This window comes from Choloepus didactylus, chromosome 15 (assembly GCF_015220235.1).
Source record: "Choloepus didactylus isolate mChoDid1 chromosome 15, mChoDid1.pri, whole genome shotgun sequence".
NCBI lineage: Eukaryota > Metazoa > Chordata > Mammalia > Pilosa > Megalonychidae > Choloepus > Choloepus didactylus.
The window spans coordinates 68,254,521-68,274,319 of NC_051321.1; the positions used below are offsets into that span (position 1 = coordinate 68,254,521).

Consider the following 19,799-nt stretch of genomic DNA (forward strand, 5'->3'; position numbering starts at 1 on the left):
AATAGCAGGCATTTTCCCTTGAGCCACCACTATTTCCTCTCCTCCCAGGAGTGTGGCTGCCCCCAGAAGCCCCCATGACAGTACTCAGAGCAGCAGCTTCCAGCCACATCTGACCCCTGCCCACCTGACACCCCCGTGCCCCCACCCAGCCAGGCCTGCTTGCTTCTCAGGTGAGATAGCTTCCTTCTCCTGAGATGACAGAGAGGGAACGGAGACATCAGGCATTTTCCCAGAAGCATGGAACAGACTAGGCCTGGCCATTGGCTTCTACCTCGTGTCCTAAAGAGAAGCCTAAATCCCTTCCCATGGAAGCTCTTGGGAAAGAGCACTAGCAGGAGAGAAGATGGAGGCCTCTCCGGCCGAAGCAGGCCATGTGGGGGTCATCACAGGCTCAGGCTGTCAGGTTACTCCAGGGGAGTCCCTGCAGCCTCATGCCGGCCACCACCGCCCCCCAGAGCTTCCAAGAGTGCGGTCAATCTCTCATAGTTTAAGAAGTTACTCAGAGGGGCTCAGCAAATGATAAATGTAGAAAGCATTAGCAGCAAAGCATCGGGGCTCCATGGAGCTGTTTAAAAATGCATTCTCCCATGTAAATTTCTGCTCCATCAATCCTTATGACATGTCAAACATTGCTATTGTTTCCTGAACAAATTGTACTGCGTGCCCTTCTCTGCAGATTTGTGCACGGGAGCAGAACTGCTCGCCGGCGCCTACCTCCTGGCCCTGTTGTTGGGACCCAGGGCTGCTGGGGAGGCAGCTGGGCCTGCCTTGCTTCAGAGCAGAAGCCCCTTGCAGGGCATCCGGGCAAGCATGCATGACGGGGACATGGGCCAAGCGGGGAGTGATTGAGTGTGTACAGCCTGCCAGCTGCCGGCCTGCGAGGAGAGGCACACGGGAGGCTGGGGGTGGCGCTGCCGGGGGGGACAGCAGTGGCTGAGTCATGGGGCTTGCTTGAGACTAAGTGAGGGTGCAAGTGTGTGCCTGGGTGAGGTCTACCTGAACCAGACAGAGAAGGAAAAAGAAAGAAGGTTTCTATGAACATGTGGGGGGTGGGGTTGGGGGTTAGTGGTGGGGGTCCAGGGAGGTGTTGGGGTCTGCTGAGAGAGAAAGGGAGTGATTGAGTGTGTGTGTGTGTAAGCGTGAGTGTGGCAGTGTGGTGGGGGAGATTCTGGGGGTGGTTGGGATGTGGGATCTACCTGAGCCAGAGAGAGAGAGAGAGTGTGTGTGTGAAAAGGTAGGGGAGGTGTAAGGACAGCAGAAGAGAGAAGATGCAAGGACAGGATTTTTGTGCCCCATCAGGGAGGGGGTGGCACAGTTGGTGTGGAGCAGGCACCTGGGGCAGATGGGAGGTGGGTTGGAGGGAGCTCCAGAGAGCATGAACCCGATAGAGCAGGTGGAGTGGGCGGGGGCACAAAGCCCACGGGAGCAGATGGGTGTCTGTGAGGCCACAGTGAGGGACAGCAGCGCGGTACAGGGACAGGGGTGCCAGGGTGCCCGGGGATGGTCTAAGGGGTGGCCTTCCTTCTGGGGCAAATAGTGGAAGAGGGTGAGAGTTGGTGACCATTCATTGTGAAAACAGCCTGGGTGAGAAGGAGCTCTTGGGCGGAGAACCTGACCATGGGTTAAAATGGTCCCAGGTGGGCATGCAAAGTTTCAGTGAGCCTCGGAGGGCAGGGAGCCCTGGGCACACAAGTTGGAAGAACTGTATCCAGAGGGCGCTGTGCAAAGAGCCCCAGGACAGTGGGGAAGGGCACTGGGAGGCAGTTTGGCTCAGGGCAGGGCTGGCGAGTCTCTGCGGGTCTGTGGAAGGCATCTGCTTGGGTGTCCAAGGGTCTCGGTTGAGGAGCTGCATCCTGGAAACCACAGCCCAAGACCCCTGCCATCTCCACTGATGGGTCCTGCGAAAGGAACTGGAAGCCCACCCTCCCTGGGCAGAGGCTGGGAGACCGAGCCGCTGAAGCAAGGAGGAGAGTACTGCCCGTGGGGACCCCATCTGGCTTCTGTAGGGCGAGGAAAGTGGTCCTGGTAGGAGCACCTTGCATCCCACAGCTGAGCTTTGAAACTGCAGGCAGACCCCTCTCCCCAGCCCCTCCAGAGAGGCAAGAGGGGGAGGAGTGGTGACGAGCACAAGCCTTGTTGTTGACCGAGTTGGGTGCATGTCGGGGTGGCTCAATGACTGTTGAACCTTGGGTGAGTTGATTGACCTCTCTGAGCCTCATTTCCCTCCTTCATCTGTCAAATGGGGATAATATGAGTGCCCATCTCATAGGGCTGTTGCAAAATGTGGTGAGATGATGGATGGGAGGCACTTGGCACAGTGTGGCACATAGTACAGATTCAAAAGAAAATGGCAGGGGGCTCCATCTCACCCCTTCCTCGCTGTACAGCATTTCCGACTTGGGCTGGGCCAGTCTGGGGATGTGGCCATTCCCCCACCACAGCTTCCTCAGGCTCACCTTGTCTTAACCTTTGGAATTTTCCCGCCTGTGTGTATTTATTTTTTTTCCTTTTTGTCAGCGAAAGAAAATTACACTCTGCCTGCATTGTCCATCACAGAAATAAGCACTTGTGGATGCAATTATAAAGGCCCAAATGAGGGAATTAGTTTTGCTGGTAATGCCAGCATTGGGGAGAATCATAGGAGACGCCTTATAAATCAGGTGCTCAGCAGCAGCCCGTCCCGGCCGCGCCCTCTCCCCAAGCACCGACCCCAGGGATGAGCCCTGCCCTGCCAGCCAGTCCTCCTGGGGCTGTGGACCTTTCCATGGAGGAAGGCTGGCTGGGGGAGGCAGAGGTATTCTGAGCCCCCTCCAGGCCTCGTGACACAATTTCTCTTCTATGACATGCAGGCCAGCAGTTCTCATCAGGAGCAACCTTGACTTCTCGGTGTCCGGCCAATGACCATCCTCTAGACCCAAATACACCTTCCCAAAGAAATATCCTCCAGGGCCCCTCCATCCAAAAGGGCCACTCCAGTCATCTCCTAGGCCACCACCTGCTTTATTTCCCTCATGGTTCTCATCACTCTTTGAAATTACTTTGTGATTTCACTCATCGCTTTGTCTGTCACTCTTCTTCTGAATGTAAGTCAGAGTCCCAGAAGGGCTTTGTCGTGCCCATCCATAGCTGTGACTTCAGGGCCTGGCACTGGAGCTGGCACATTGGAAAGTCTCAAAAAATATTTTCTGTGTAAGTGGCTGAGTGGCTGGTCATTGTCTTCACGAAGGTCTTTTAATGGTGTTCCGACGTCTTCTCTCCAGTTGTCCAGGTCCCTCTGCCCCTCGTCCACCACACTCTCTGACCCGGCAGCAGCCCCGTGTGGACCACTTGGTGTGTCCCCTTCCCTCCACCTGCCTCTTGCTTGGCCTACGAGAGCTTCGGCAGAAAACCGGAGTCTGGGGACTCCTTGGAGATGCTCTAGAAATCCAAGCCATGGTGGGCAGTGCCTGGCAACAGAAATCACAGATTTTACTAAATTTAGCAAAGATTTTGAGCCCTGTGCTGGGAACAGTGGAAAATACAAAAATGAGTTAGACACAGACTTCTCCTTCAAGAGGTGGAAGATGAGACATCCACAGGCAGTTTTAAAGAACTGCAGACTATATTACATGTTCCAAGAGAGTGACAACCAGGGGCTGTGAGGTCAAGACTAGAGAGTGAATGGTCAGGGAGTTCTCTCAGGAAGGGGGCATTGGAGGGTCCTGAGGGGTGGGTCGGGGTTTGGATAGCAGTTGTGGAATGAAGGGATGGTGCAAGCAGGCAGTGAGAGGTGTGTCAGGGAGAGGTGGGTACAGGACTACAAAGGCCAGCCAGGCTGTGGACAGCGCTAACACCAGGACATTGGTCTGGAATTAATTCAGCAGGCAATGGGGAGCCATCGAAAGTTTGTGAGCAGAGGAGTAAAATCATTTTAACCATTTTTCTTGACTTTCTGCCCCGGTGTCTCCCTGAAAGCCTTGGCAAGTACTAAGATGTACCAGTGTGCACCTGTTGGCGCCACCGGGAGCTGGGGTGGGGTGGATTGGGCATGGGAGTCTGGTTCAGGTGGCACCAGAGGGCGGAGCTTGGAGCAGAGTTGAGGAACCCGCCTGGAGCCCTGGTTTGGCGATGTGAGAGCCACCCTGCATGGCCAGCTGGGCCTCCCCTTCTCTCAGCCCCGCAGCCATTTGACTGACCTGTGTGATCCTGGGAAGTCACCCTGCAGGGAGACAGATGTGCCTATTCCCAGAACACGGGTGGGGAAGAGGATGTTCATGGCATGAGGAGGGAGGTTTGTTCTCTCTGCACAGCTCTTGGCCACTCCTCAAACCCTCCTTCCTAAAGCAGGGCCACAGGTCCCTGACTGTGCGTCACTTGCTTTGTCTGTTGGTCTGTCAGTCAAGTGGCAAAGAGCAGGTCTCTGCCCTGGAGAGGCATGTTTTTAAAAAGTGCCATGACCAGCAGAGGGAGGCTGGGACAGCCCCACACCCACCCTGCCGGGTGGGGTGAGCAGGAGACAGGGTGGGCCATGCAGCAGCCCCCAGAGCCCACTACAGAGCCAGGTCTGCTGGCCATCGTGGGCCTGCTTTGGGCCTCGGGGCCGCAGCACCCCTCTTGGGGGCTGCATATCCCTCAAGGGAACTCAAGGGGCTAAAACATGGGAACTCCAGCCAGCTCCACCAACACTTACCAGCTGTGGGATCTTGGAGAGGTCACTTAAATTCCTCATTTGTGAAAGGGAGGGGGCAGGGGTAATCCCAGTATCTACCTCATAGGGATGTGGCCAGAATTAAACCACATGATACATCAATACGTGTTGAGTAAATGTGGATGCAGATGTAGCAATGGAGAATGGTGATACAAGTGCCTTTTGTGGGCTCACTTATGTCCAGGCCCAGTGCTGGGCTCTGGGGACATAAAAGCCCCCTGGTCCTGCCTTCCTCCAGGATCCACAGCCTCTTGGGGGAGAAACATGTCAGCCGGCAGCTCCTGCGGTGTGCGGTCAGGGCTGGGAAGAGCTGAGTGTGGGGTGGTGCCCTAACCCAATCTTGGGGGTCAGAGAGGGCTTCCCACAGGACAGGTGGGTGAGCCAGGCAGAGGGAGCCATGTGGGCAGAGGCCCTGGCCAGAAGCCAGTTTGGATCGGAGAAGAGGGTCTGGACCGTGCAGGGCTGCAAATGCATATGCAGGAGGAAAGACGTCCTCCCAGGGGCACGGGGAGCCTAGAAGGCCACGTGCAGGGCCATGGGGTGGTCCGATTTGCTGCCCTCTCCCTGACGCAGGCCCTACCCTAGCTGGCTGCTGTGCCCCACTGGCCCAAGCCTCCGGGCCAGGCCCTCTGTGCCGTGCTGGCTGTCCCCACCCCTGGCAGGGGCACAGAGGCAGCCTTTCATCTTCTTATTATTCTGCTTCATGCATTTGAGAAATGAAAGTTCCCTTTTCTCTTCACTGGTCATACATATTTCATACGGTCATTAGATGGTGGCACTAAAGGACTCACAAATCTTCCCTGGTCAGCATCGGCCGCCTGAGTGGGCAGTGAGAAGCCCCAGGGGAACCGGGTCGCTGTAGGAGCTATGGCTGAGACCAGGCCAACCTCAGGGGGCGGGGTGGGCCTTGGGGGAGGGGGGCAGCCTCTACCTGGGTAGATAGCAGTCCCAACTGGTCCCCCAGAGGCTTGCACTTAATTTCCCTGGGCCCCAGGATGAAAGGGACTGGACAGGGGATCTCAGGGACCCTTCCCATCCTGCTGCCCATCTGTGATTCTGTCGGGCACCCGGATATGACGGGCCCATGTCAGGGGCCAGATGTGACCTTCTGCAGGGGCACTGAGCCACCACACGGTTGGGGCCAGACCCCTCATTTCCTGGTCCCGGCTGCACCCTCTACTTCTCTCATCTCCTCTCCCTCCCCACTTCCTAGACCCCCTGTCTGGCCTCCTTCTCTTCCCATTTTCTGGCTCCATGCTCTTTCCCTTTGCTTCTTCTCTCCTTTGTCTTTGCTCCCATCTCTCCACCCCTTCACTTCTTTCTCTGCACCACCCCATTCCGATTGAGATGTGGGCACGCATTTTTCAAGCATCAGCAAAGCAACTAGTATGTGCCAGGTGCCGTCCATGCTGGGAGGTGCGGGCTGCCCTCCTGGAGCTTATACTCTCACAGTCAGCTCAGAGGAGACTTGCCAGTCACTGCTCCAAACCCTTTCCTTTGACCGATGAGGATGCTGAGGCCTGAGTTGGCAGGGGGCCCCTGTCTGGCCACACCATGACCCTGGCTGTGGACACTGGCCTGAATCTGGTTTCTCTACACCACTCTGACCCCTCCTTGAGGGGCTCAGTGGAGATTCCCAGGACCAAACCACAGCTATTACAGCCTACTCATACCACACATGGTGGTTATTATTTACAACTGGAACCAAAGGGAACTTAGAGCATGGGAGGGGCTCTAGGACTCCTCTCTCTTTCTCCCTGGAAGGGGTGCAGGATAAAGATGGGGCTACCATGGGGAGCTTTGTTCTCCGCTCCCTGGAATACCGAGGCTCCCTTCTGAGAGCAAGTCGCCCTTCTGGTGTGGACAGGTGATAGAAAGACAGGCCAAGGGCGCAGCCTCCAGAGCAGGTTGGCACTGGACTCAAATATCAGCTCTGCTCCTTCTCTAGCTGTGAAGACTTGGCAGAGTTCTTTTGCCCTCTCCGTGTTTCGTTTTCCCCATCTGTAAATTGAAGGTGGTCATAATAATAGTACCTACCTCATGGGGTTGTTTTGAGGATGAAATGAATAATATGTGTGAGGTGCTCCAGGAACAGTTGTTTTCATGAGTCATGGCTTGGGGTGGGGTTGGGGGGTCCATCGGGGAGCCAGTGCTGGGTTGGAAGGGGCGGTTACGCAGCTCGGCATGCTCTGCTTCATTTATTCAGCGTGCACCCACTGAGAACCTGTGATGTACCCGGAGCCTGGCAGGAGCTGTGGAGGGGACAGAGGTCTGCACACAGCCTACTAGAACATAAGCTGAGGGACACTGAATGGAAGTCGGGCATGAGAAGCAGCCCCAGAAAACCAGGCTGCCCAGAGCCCCCAGGAATAGCATCTTTCTGTAGAGCTTTCTGGACTCAGGTCTTAACCCTCTGCCCATCAACATTTTTGTTTCATTTGAACCATTTGGGAAAGAAATGCATTATTCACTTTTCTGCCTCCCTGAACTGAATATACTGAACATAAATTAGCTTTCCATTGAAAATTCAGGTTTTATCATAAAGAACCTAGAATTTAATAGATTTCATAGAATCAAGGCATTTTAGAGGGAACCTCAGAAAATACTGAGTACAAAGGTATTAAAATATATTTTAGTAGCAGAACTACATTCATTTACAATCTTTTGGAGAAGCCCTGTATAAAACAGATGTAAGTGGACCCCAAGGTCAGCCCAAGGCGTTTGCCTCCTGGCATCTGGTGACAGGCCATGGTTTGCTCAGCTCCAGGGTGGTGACCTGGGAGGGGGCAGAGGTCACATCTAGGATAGCACCTATGACATAATATGTGCTCAATAAATAATTATTGAGTGAGTGAGTGGATGAATGATGCTATGTAGCTTGCATAGGAACTTATAACCATGCCAGGCACCATGCAGAAGCCTAGACGTCCCAGCCACAAAAGCCACTAGAAACTTCAGCCGTCTTGGAGAAGGGAGGAGGGAGGATCTCATTCAGGTGGCTTTAAGCACGGGGCCCAGTGTGAGGGCAGGGAGGCCCAGCTTCTGCCCCATTCTGCTTCTGACCCATTCGTGGTTTACACCGGACCTCTCTGGGGTCTGGGCCTCAGTTTTGCGATCTGTGAGATGGGTGGAAATCTCTGCCTTCCTTATCGTGTGGCATGGTTGTGATATGTCATAATACACACCAATATTCTTTGAAAATGTAAAAGGTGTACTAGTGGTACAGGCTGACCGTGGTCACCATCGCTGCCATTGTCCCCAGCATAGACAGGCCCTTGTGGTCTCTTTTGACTGCAAGTGACAAAGGTCCAGCTTGCACCAGCCTGAGCAAAAGAGGTCTTGCTGGGCTCACAAACCACCCCATTGGTGGGCAGGAATGTCAGACCCGAGACGCCGCAACTACCAGGATACGGCCCCTTTCTCCTTCTGGACCCCTCTGGGTACAGCTGCATCCTCCCCCAACAGCCAGCAGCTCCAGTTCAGGTCGTCCGAGCTTCCCTCCTCTAGAGGAAAGCTTTTATCCCCAGCAACAGTAAGAATCTCAGGGAAGGATTCTGCAGGCCCAGCTGAGGTCAAGGCCCACTCACAGTGTAGGCAGCCCCTACTTGGACCACTTGCTCAAGCAGGGAGAGGTGCCAGAGAGTGGGGTGGTAAGATGGGTGACAGGCTGTTTCCAGTAGAAGAGACGATTGCTAGCCACACGACAGTCTGCTCTCTGCATGCAATGGATCATTCCCAGAGTCAAAGAAGGGGAAGGAGAGGAATCAGAAATCCCCCTGGGGGCCCTCCCTCATGGGGTAGCACATCAGATTGGAAGCTTTGGGGGCTGCAGGATAATTGCTAGAAGAATCCACTGGCCAGCTGAGCTCACATCCACCTTCATTCATGACGCTTCGCAAACCTACAGGTTGTCACTTCAAGGTCCAGTTCTTTCCTCAGAGCCTCCTAAGCACCTGTAAAGAATAAGCCCACATGGCAGGACATGAGTCCAAGAGGGCTGATTTCACAAAGTTAGAGATTTTCAGGGGAAGACGGGTGCTTTAGAACTGTGCTCTCCAATATAAATTTGAATAACCATTGTGGCTAATGGCAACCTTATCGAACAGCACAGCTCTAGAAAATTCAACCTGGGCCAAAGGAATTGTGTGAGAGGAAGGTGAGCTTGCTGTGGACATTTCCTGCTGTGATGAGATGCCTCTGCTGGGTCTGGCGATAATAACTTCTTGTTCTCATCTTTGCAGGCAACAGACAATGACGTGGGCACCTTTGGGGAAGTCAACTACTTCTTCAGTGACGACCCTGACAGGTGAGACCCTGCCCCCCAGCCCCTCCGCAGTCACCCTTGACCACCCACATGGTCCAGGAAACTTTCCAGTGCCTAGGAAGGGCACTGTGACCCCACGTTAGACACTGGACTGGGGTTCAGGATCCTTGCCTCACCGTGGCTTGTTTGGCACTGATTGTATCAAGGCCCCTAGACTCTGTGCAGCATAGTTTCTCTGACCCTCAAAGGAGAGCCTTTAGTTTTGAGAATGAAGACTGTGTGTCTCAAAGGCTTTGGAGTGCTGATGATAGCACACTGCTACCAGCACCACCACCATTGCCACCAGCCAGCGTTTCTCCAGCCCTCACTACATATCAGATTCTTTGTCATATGCTTTGCGTCACCTCATGTAATCTTCATACCCAAATGTGGAGGAACTCATGATATGCACTGTCATCATCCGCATTTTACAAAGGAGAAAACTAAAGCTCAGGGAGGTTTAGTCACTTGCCAAAAGTCACACAGCTGGTAAGCACCAGGGCCAGGCCTCTGCATGTGGTCTTCACCCCTAGGCTCCACAGCCCCCAGGCAGGAAGGCCTCTGCCAGCCTTACCCCAAGGTCACTCACCATGGTGCTGGGCTGTCTCTTTCCCTTTATTTCCTACCATCTTCAGCTTATCTGAGCCAAAGAGACGGTCCTCTCCTTTTTAATATGATTGTAGGCCAAGTAGAATTCACAAGGCAGGTCTGCTTCTAAAAATGAAGTGTCTGATGCATTTAGAAGCCCGGCAGGTTGAGCACGACAGTGGCTCTCAGTTTGGGTCACTGGCCCCAGCCGTCTGTGAGGAATAGTCAGGAACAGATCGGGGGATTGCATGTTCATCTGGCCTTTCTCTGCCACTCTGCAATGGGGGCCTCAGTGTGGGAGGAAGGAGCCAGCAGCTGGACGGATGCACAGGTCCCCTCAGGGGGCCATCTTTGCATGGCCTTGTTCCGATCACCTTGAATCGTCTCATGTCTTCTGTCTTCTGTCTTCTGGGCTAGGGGCTTTTCTGGTCCCAGAACCAGGTCTTTCCAGGCCGGGCAGCTGGCAGCTATGGCTCAGATCAGATCACACAAATGTCAACTGACAACTCAAATGAGGCTCCCAAAGGGGCACGTAGAAGAGGCCACTAGAGGGAACGTCCCGCTGGACCTTGCTCTTGCCCATGAAACAGTTGCCAACCTCTTCCCCAAGGCTTGATCCTTCCAGCAGAAGACAAGGGATCATTCCCAAGAGAGAACCAAGTGCCCCTCCTCTCACTGGATGCCTCACTCTCTGTTTAAAGCATTTGGGTGCAAAACCCTCTAGGATGGCAGCCTTTCTGACCACTCCAGTTCTCCAACATCTTAATATCTCCGATAGGCAGAGATATGTGTTCACAGCAGAGGAAGGTCATTCACCTGTTTCCTCCTTGGTAAAATCAATCTACTCCTCCTGCCCTTTCAGCCTGACACTCTAGCACTTGTGTGTTCCTGATTCCTGCCCACCACCTCCCATTCCCGACCCCCTTCAGAAATAGCAGTTTTTATTTAGAGCAATGAGAAAGGAAGGTAGGCTTCATCCATTTCTGTTTCTCACCTTGGGCAAGAAGGGACTGGTAAATGCAAGCCCTTAGCTACAAGCCTACTTTAAACCAGGGTCTCCTTTCTCTCCTTTCTTCCTGCCTGACGCAGGTTCTCTCTAGACAAGGACATGGGGCTTATCGTGCTGATTGCCAGACTGGACTACGAGCTTATCCAGCGCTTCACCTTGACAGTCATTGCCCGGGACGGGGGTGGTGAGGAGACCACGGGCCGGGTCCGGATCAACGTGTTGGACGTCAACGACAACGTGCCCACCTTCCAGAAGGATGCCTACGTGGGTGCCCTGAGAGAGAATGAGCCTTCGGTCACACAACTGGTGCGGCTCCGGGTAAGACACCAGGCGTCCTGCGGTCCAGCCATGCATCGTGTCCTTCCTTCTGCACCTTCTTCCAGACCTCTCCCACAGGGGCGCGAACCTCCCAATTCCCTTTGGCAAAGAATTCTGCCCATATTGGTGGGGAGGCAGTGTCAGGCCTCCTCTGGGCCCCACCATGTCCCTGGCTATTGCGTGGAAAATACACAGTGTCTGTCTCAGCTTAAATCTCAGGTCACCCCTTAGCACAGGGACATCTTGCCATCTCCCTTGGCAAAGTCAGTGAAAAGGGAGCAGACCCTTGTAAGGACCCTCTTCCAGCTCCTTCAGTGGATACTTAGAATCAGGAACTGCTGCAGCTGATGGAGGCACAGAGACTCTGGAGTACAACCCCACTTTACAGAAGGGGAAACTGAGGGGAGAGAGGGCCCAGGGAGGCAGAGCCAGGACTAGCACTCAGGACTCTGCTCTTCACCTGCCCTTCTGTGGTGAGGCACCCACCATGCTTTAGTGACTGCTGGCCAGAGACTTCTTATTGTCTTGGCCTTCCTTCCCTGCCCTCCCTTCCCTGCCCAGCTCCAGGGACACCCAGAGTCAGGAGGGTACCCCTGAGGCTCTCCAGGGTCAGGCACCATCTGGAAAGAAACTGATTGATTCAGTCACCCAGAAGACAGGCAAGGGGCAGAAGGGTCCCTTGCTCCCTTCCAAGTGCCTTCTCCCTTCCTTGGGTTCCTGCCCCGTGCATTTATGAGACACCTACTATGTGCCATACACTGTGCTGGACTCTGGGGGTACAGTAGCACATCAAGAAACAGAAGGCTCCTGCTCACACGGAGCGGACAGTCCAGCAAGACAGGCAGGAATTAAACAAGTCATTGGGACTGGGCATGAGGGGACTGCTGGGGTGCACAGACAGAGGCCCTAACCTGTTCTGGAGGTCATTGTGGGCCTCTAGGGGGTGGGATGTTCCAGCTGGAACCAAAGGGTATAGGAGTTGGTCATGCCAGGTATGGGGGTGGCCTTCCCCATCCTCTGGGTGAGCCCTGGCTTTCCCCCATTCTTGTTGGCCCCCAGCCCATCCTCCAGATTTCCCAGGCTGCCCCCACGCCCCAACATGTGGAGGGGAGCAGAGCATCTGCTGGGAGCTGGAGGGCCGCCTCTGGCTTGGGGCATGGAGGACCTCCCGAAGGCCGGAGCTGGGGCCTGAGTCAGGGCTGGATCACCCAAAGAAGGGGCTCTTCTGTGCAAGGCCTGGGAGGGCTCAGCCCTCTCCCCTCATCCACCCTCCTCTGGCCCTGGGACCTCTGGGAGCTCACAGGGCCCTGTCTTCCCATCTCCTTCCAGGCAACAGATGAAGACTCCCCTCCCAACAACCAGATCACCTACAGCATCGTCAATGCCTCCACTTTCGGCAGCTACTTCGACATCAGCATGTACGAGGGCTACGGAGGTGCGTGGGACAGAGCCAGGAGCCCAGCCCAGGGAAGAGGAGCAGGGGGTCTAGATGGATCCTGCACGTTCACTCCTCTCTCAGGAGGTCCTTCTGTTTTCCTAGACTCCCTGGATCCCTCTGGAAGCCACCTGCAGCTGGCCGAGGTCACCTTTCTGCAGGGCCAACATCAATGCTTTCTCCAGCTCTGTGGCCCAAGGCCAGCCCTGCAGGCGAGCGGGGTGGCTGTTACCAGAATCTGCAGGGTCCCTATTCCTTATGAAGGCTGCCCTGGGCATCTGTCCTGTGGAGGCTCGTTAGCCGAGCTTGCCCAGCCTTGCATGTCCCAGGGCCATGGCCCAGCCTCCCTGGCCATAGCCTTTCCCTGCTTGCCATCTCCCCCTCCAGCCCTGCTAGGCTCAGGCACAGTTCCACCTTCTAGACCTTTCCCTGCCTGCCCTGCTCTGAGTCCTGATCCCTAGAGCCCTGTTAGGGAACAGCAGCAGCAACTTGGAGCTCTAAGATCCCAAAAGATTTTGCAGATGAGGCAACTGAGCCCAGAGACAAGAAGCAACTTGCCCAAGGTCACACAGCAGAGTGGCTGAGTGTGGCTTATGAGGCCATGTGATCTGGCTTCTGGTTGCCTCTGCAGCCTTGTCTCTCAGCACCCCCTTGAGCCTCTTGGCGAGCTCTCCCCTGACAGTGGTCACTCGCCTCCAGGTCTTTGCAGAGTCTGTTCCTTCCTCTGTCCTTCCTCCTGCCTCTTTGCCCTGGGGCTCATGTGGACAGCCCCTCCTCTGGGAAACTTTGCTGATGCTTGAAGACTGGGTCAGGTGCCCCCCAGGCAGGAGGAGGGAGCAAGTGAACAACTCTGGGTCCAGGCTTATTCCTCCCACCACCCTACACTCATGTCAGAGAAACGCCATCACAGAAATTGCAGTCCTGGCCCAGAGACTGCTACCCATGCTCTCTATTTAGTCCAGTTCCCCTTTAAAAACATCAAAAGTGTCATGCCTCTGCCCACCCCCCACTCCTCACCTTCTCCTTCATCTAGAACAATCCACCTCTAGGATTTGTATTTCTAATGCAATAATTCTATTTCCACTTCCAAATAGAAAGTTGCGATTTAATATATTATTCTAATGCCTTTGCAGCCTCCACCTGCCCCCCACGCCCAAGCCAATATGCCTTCCCTCCCCAGCTGAGAATCAGTGGTTTAGTGCAATAGAATAGGTAGTAACGGTGGAGCTCAGACATGGGCAGTGGCAGCAGGTATTTGAGGGTCAAAGCCCCTGCCTCAGCTCCCCCCCAAATCCTGCCTCTTTTCCTGTGCCTGACACTGCCCTTGGCTTAGGGGTTCTTCACCCGCCTCCAAGCAGAGTTCTTCTGAGGGCAAGGTCTGCAGCACCATAACCTGCGTGTTCCCCTACGGGGTCTAAACAGAGCCCCAAGCAAGCCACTGGGCAGGCAGGAAGACCCGCAGGGAGCAGGAGGGGAGGCAGGGAAGAGAAGGCAGCGAGGGAGGAAAAGACAGGGCCAGAGGAGAACGAGGGGGGAGCTGCCATCTGCACCCACTGCCTGGCCCTTCTTTGTACCCCCACACTGGGCAATAACTGGGTGAACCCTGTGCTGGTCTGGAAGGAGGAGGGGGTAAAAGGGACGGGGCTGGAGAGCGTGCAGCATGACCTGGTCCTCCAAGCAGCTTGCAGACTAATGGGAAGGAATATATGAAGAAAAGTTCCAGATGAGTGGGTGAAATAGACAGACAGACAAGCAGGCAGTAGCACCTAGTGGGGAAGAGGCTAGGCTCTGGATTCAGACAAACCTGGGCTCCAGTCCTGGTCTTCTCAGTTGGCAGCTGTGTGACCTTAGGCAGGTTACAGAAACTCTCTGAGCTTGGTTTCCTCATATGTAAATAGGATTAATAACCGCTACCTCTTTGTGGGCTCAGCACGATGCCTGGCATGCACCAGGCAGCCAGCGAACACAAGTCAAGTCAAGGCTCCAGGAGTTGAGAGGCAGGAGGGGAAAATGAGGCAGAGCTGGCTGAGGCCTGCCCCAGCTGTACCCTCTCTGCCCGTCTGGGAGCCCTGGCTGGATGGGTCTCCAGAGCCTGTGACGGAGGGGCTGGGTGTCCTGTTCTTATCATTTCAGTGATCAGTGTGAGCCGCCCCCTGGATTATGAACAGATACCCAATGGGCTGATTCATCTGACGGTCATGGCCAAGGATGCCGGTGACCCTCCTCTCCACAGCACAGTCCCTGTCACCATCGAGGTGTTCGTAAGTATCTGGCTTTACTGGCCTCGCCCTTCCGGCTGGAGGGGGTGGGAGGGTGCATGCTTCCCAGGGTGCCGGGCCCCACCTGAGCCCAGCGGTGTAAGGCTGTGTCCCCCCAGCCTTGACTATCCCCGCAGCTCAGGCAGTTGCCCTGCAGACTATCCCAAAGACTATCCCTAAAAAGTGCACAGGGCTGTGGCCAACTTCTGCCATGGCTGGAGCAGACAGGCTGCCTCCCAGCTCAGGCCACTGGGGAAGACCCAGCAACCTGCAACTTCAAGAAAAGACTGATTATCCTGCTCTTAGTTTATCTGGGGACTCAGGACACCCTCTGGGGGGAACAGTGCAGAGGCCAAGCAGGGAGGGAATGTCATGGAATGCCTTCATTTATAGCCACGTTCTGCGACGTTCAAGGGAATTACCAGAGGGGCATCTTCTCTCTTCTATTTCTCGTTCTCTCCCCTCCTCTTTCTTTTTTTCTTCCTTTCTCCTTCTCTAAAGAGCGGAAGGGGTCTGGAACTAAACCACAGCTTGTCTGACATGAATATCAAGCACACCTTAGTGCATTCTCTGTCTGAAATTATCAGTCACTGACTCCGTCTCCTCCACACTGGTTCATTTGCGCCATGCCGCTCCCCCCACGATCCCGGGGATGTGGAGCATGGTCTGACAGAGGACAGCAGGCCCGTCCCCCCCACCCCGAGACCTCCCCACACACCCGTGCACACACAAAGCCTTCGCACCCCCCACCCCCCACCCGCTGCCAGTCGGTGAACACGTGTTGATGGAAGACTTAGTGCATTACTGGCTCCTGGAGGATTAGATCAGATTGTCAGGTTAGGAGATACACTGTGATTTGACATAAGCTCAGGAAATTCTCACACCCAACCCCCCACCCCCACCCCAAACAGGCTGGCTGGGTAACCCTCCTGTCACAGCCACTTGGCCAGCAGCCCCCCGTGCTGCTCCAGCCCCGGCTCCGACAAGCATCATCCTCTTTACCAGAGGCCAGAGCTCCAGGGCCCAGCTCCCAGGTGGAAGGGTCCTTGTCTGAGCCCGGGGGCCCTGCTTGCTTGCTGCACAGGATGGAGCTGGCGGTGATGGCTGGGGAGGGTGCGAGGGAGGCTGGGCAGACCCAGGGGCGGCAAAGGGAGGGGCAGAAGCCTAGCAACGTGCCTGTCTTTAACCCACTGCTTCTCATCCTCCTTTGAAATGCTGAAGGGATGCCAAGGAACTAGAAGGCATGCCCTGCCGAGCACGGTCACGTTCTCATGTTCTCTGCCACAAGGTCCTGACCCTGACCACATCTCCCAAACCTGACCTTGGTTTCACAGTCTTGGCCTCAATTCTAATTCTGGCCATACTCATAACCCTGGCCCACCCCTCATCACTGTCAACCAGCCGTTATCCTGCTCTGCTCAGGCAAGTGTGGAATTCCTCTTGAGTGCAGGGTGCAATGGCAGGTGATGAGCCGGATGGGGAGATGAAGATGAAACCTCTCTGCCCCCAGGGGCCAGAGCACACAGAGGGAAGAGTATGGCTTTGAGAGCTTGTGTTTGAAGCTCTTGCATCGCCTGTGTGACCTAGGGTTAATTATTTTCTCTGAGCCTCATTTTCCTCACCTGCTAAATGGGAATAATGGTGGTACCTGCCTCTTGATATCTTTGGGCTTGACAGCTTCCATGCACCAGGCTGTGTGTGATGCAAATGGGAGTTCAGAGAGGAGGCTGGGGCAGAGAGGGATGCCCTGCAGGCTTGGGGGAAGCAGACAACGGGGAGGGGAAGGCGAGGGGAGGGGGAGGGAAATACATTGGGGTGTTCTCCACCAGCCCAAGGATAGGCAGGCATAATCGGCCAAATGGGAATTAAAATGGGTCGCGCTCCACCAGGATGCTGGGTGCTTTTACAGAACGTAATCTCTTTCGATCTCATTTTACAGATGAGGACACTGGGGCTCCAAAGTCACCAGTGCCTTCCTCACTTACCAGCTAGTGAGCGACACAGCTGGTGTTCTAGTTTGCTAATGCTGCAGAATGCAAAACACCAGAGATGGATAGGCTTTTATAAAACGGGGGTTTATTTCACTACACAATTACAGTCTTAAGGCCACAAAGCGTCCAAGGTAACACCTCAGCAATCGGGTACCTTCACCGGAGGACGGCCAGTGGTGTCCGGAAAACCTCTGTTAGCTAGGAAGGCAGCTGGCATCTGCTCCAAAGCTCCAGCCTCAAAACGGCTTTCTCCCAGGACGTTCCTTTCTAGCAAGCTTGCTTCTCTTCAAAACATCACTCCCAGCTGCACTCTCTTTCTTCCCCCCAAGTCAGCTCATTTATATAGCTCCACCGATAAGGGCCCACCCTGAATGAGCGGGGCCACGCCTCCATGGGAACATCTCATCAGAATCATTGCCCACAGCTGGGTGGGGCACATTCCAAGCAAATCCAGCCATCACCAAAACGCCTGCCCCACACAAGACCACAAAGATAATGGCATTTGGGGGACACAATACACTCAAACCGGCACAGCTGGGGTCAGAACGCACGCAACCTGATTCCCAAGTCAGCATTCTTTGCAGCACACCTAGGGCCTGGGGCCTTGGGGAGACCAGAACTTCTCAGCCTTGGTGTGCACAAGAATTACCTGGCAAGCTCATTTAAATGCAGATTCTTGCTCAGTGAGTCTGAGGCAGGCCTGAGACTCTGCATTTCTATCAGGCTCCCCAGTAATGCTGAAGCCTGTGGTCAGGGGACCACACTGGAGCAGCAAGGCCTTGGAAGAGCTGCCCTTGTGAGATTGTCCCAAATCCCAGTCTCCTTCCCAACCTGTGGCTCAGTTAAGGAAGGGGCCTGGGGAGGGTCCTTTTCTCTGTGTCTCAGCCCACCCTCGGCTCCTCAGATGGGGCTGGAGCAAGCAGGAAGAGGAAGTCCAAGGGGCTAGAATAACCTTTATCCACTGTCAACAAAAGAGCAGCCGCAGCTCCCTCTCTGATACCCGGGAGTGGGGCCTCCAAGTGCAGGGGTGGGTTGGGGGCAGGAATCCACCCCACCCCTCTCCCGGCAAGCCTGGCGGAAGGGGTGCCGCCAGTCCCCTCAAAGGTGGGTGTCAGCGGGGCCCTGCATTTTCCATCCTTCAGAGACCGCCCTGACCCCTGCTGCTGCAGATCTGGCAACAAAGATAAATGCCACCTTGGTGTGAGTGAACAGTGAACAGCACAGTCACTTGTGTCTAAGGACCCCCCTTGAAAAGGTCACTGCCTGCGGGTTGATTTTGCACGTGGTTGATTTTTAAGTAGCTGTCACTTGGCTAAACTGCCTCTCTCCACTAAAGGGATTTTCTCTCAAATGGAAAAAAAAAAAGGAAAGGCAGCGGATGATGAAGCCATCGATGGCAGCATGTAAGGCCCAGGTTGGGGGTGGGGAGAGGCAGCCCCAGGAGACAGGCTCGGGAAGGAAGGACGGAGGGGGCTGGAGGGGCCAGGTGATTCCTTTTCATCCACTGCTTGTTGGCTTTTAATAAAGAAGTCAAACTCGGTTTGTAGATTTCCCATTAGGGGACAATAAGCTTTTGGAGAGGGAGCCGCTGAACTAGAACTAACAGCGAATGCAGCGCCAGGATCCAGGGAAATATCACCGCTAATAAGTTTCTGTCTCCTGCTCTGTCACCGACATTCTCGGCACTGTTTCAGGCAGCCAAGCAGAAGGCTTAAATATATCTGTACCCGGGCACTCGCACCCATCCCACGGGCCAGGGGCATGGGACAGCGGGTGAACCCCAAGACCACCAGTTCTCCGAAGCTGGGAGAGGGCCAGGCAGCATCAGCCCATGCGCCGTGCAGAGCTGTGGACAGATGTGGGAAGGAGAGGGGCATTCCTTTCTGGGTACCCACCATCCCAGCAGGATGGGAGTCTCTAAAGTCCCCAGGGTGGGCTGCCAGCTAGCACCCCTCCATCTCTTGCATGTTTGCTCAGCGAGAGGTGCCTCCAGCTCAAAAAGGCTTAATACAGGGTCCTTGCTCTCCAGGGGCTTTCAGTTCCAAGGGGAAATGGGAGCCTCAGAAGGGGAGGCGCTGGAGACTGCAACCTAAGGCCAGCCCCAAGGGTGCTGCGACTCTGAGCCCCGAGATCATGCCCCAACCTCTGGCCTCCAGGGAAAGGAGCCAAGTGGGCCGGGCAGGCTTTCTCAAGGAGGGGAACAGGGAGGAATTCTTGTTGAGTGATTGCAAAAAGCAGTCAGTGAGGATGAGAGTCTTCAAGGGCAGGAAAGCTTTCCCTGATTGAAGAGGAGAGGAGACGCTGGAGGGGAGACGCTGGAGGGGAGATGGGGGCAGAAGGAGGCAGCAGCGGCACCTGGGCCCGGTTCCCCAGAAGGGGCACGCCCCACCCTGCCCTGGCTCAGCCCCTCAGCTGTGCACCCTCCCTGGCCACTGTCTCTCACCTGGTCGTGGGGGAAGGCTGGCCCAGGGGTGGGACTGCCCCAGAGCGGGAAGGTGGGGGGCTCTGGACCAGGGAGAGCCCACTGGGGTGGGAAGCGTGTGATATGTGAGGAGGGGTCTAACTGTACCTGCCTGCAGCCAGCCCCAGGGAAGGATTTCAGGGAACGGCCCTCCCGCTTCGTCTCCCCACCTGGCCTGCTCCTGTGTACTTCTGTCTCTTCTGGGCTTGTTGCTTCTTTCTCCCTTAGTTTCTAGAAGGGTTGCTAGAACCTTCCGGCATTGAGCTGGGAGGGAAGGTCTGAGTGGGCATCCCTATTTTGGGGCTGATGAGCTGAGGTGGGGATACTGGAGCAGAGCCTGGGGTTCAGCTGGAACATGGGGAGAGTTTGGGGATCTAGGAATTTAGGCAATTCCAGCTGCTGCTTCATTTGCCATCTCCCCACCCTCACGGCCCCTTCCCACCCCCTGCATATTTCCCAAGGCCTGCCCTGGGTCCTTGGATGATAGCCCCGCCGGAGGGTCCCCTGGCCCCCTTGTAACACCCCACTTGGTTCCAGCTATACTGAGCTCCTCGAAGCCAGCCGGTGCACACCCTCCCACCTTGGCACCAGCCCCCAGTGCCTCCTCGGCTCCTGCCAACTTGTCAGTTTTCCTTCCAGGATGAGAACGACAACCCTCCCACCTTCAGCAAGCCAGCCTACTTCGTCTCCGTGGTGGAAAACATCATGGCAGGTATGGACCCAGTCCAGGGAGCCAGCTTCTCGGGGAC

The 19,799-nt window shown here is 55.3% G+C and overlaps 1 protein-coding gene across 5 annotated transcripts in view; it reads left to right on the forward strand.

Moving 5' to 3' along the window:
• Window positions 1–19,799, forward strand: part of CDH23 (cadherin related 23) — a 401,997-nt gene that overhangs the window by 261,770 nt on the left and 120,428 nt on the right. For all 5 annotated transcript variants that reach the window (XM_037804411.1, XM_037804406.1, XM_037804407.1 and 2 more), the window contains exons 15-19: window positions 8,929–8,993; window positions 10,668–10,905; window positions 12,235–12,340; window positions 14,474–14,601; window positions 19,690–19,762. In XM_037804411.1, coding sequence (XP_037660339.1) covers window positions 8,929–8,993; window positions 10,668–10,905; window positions 12,235–12,340; window positions 14,474–14,601; window positions 19,690–19,762 — 610 coding nt within the window. The remainder of the gene's footprint in view (window positions 1–8,928; window positions 8,994–10,667; window positions 10,906–12,234; window positions 12,341–14,473; window positions 14,602–19,689; window positions 19,763–19,799) is intronic.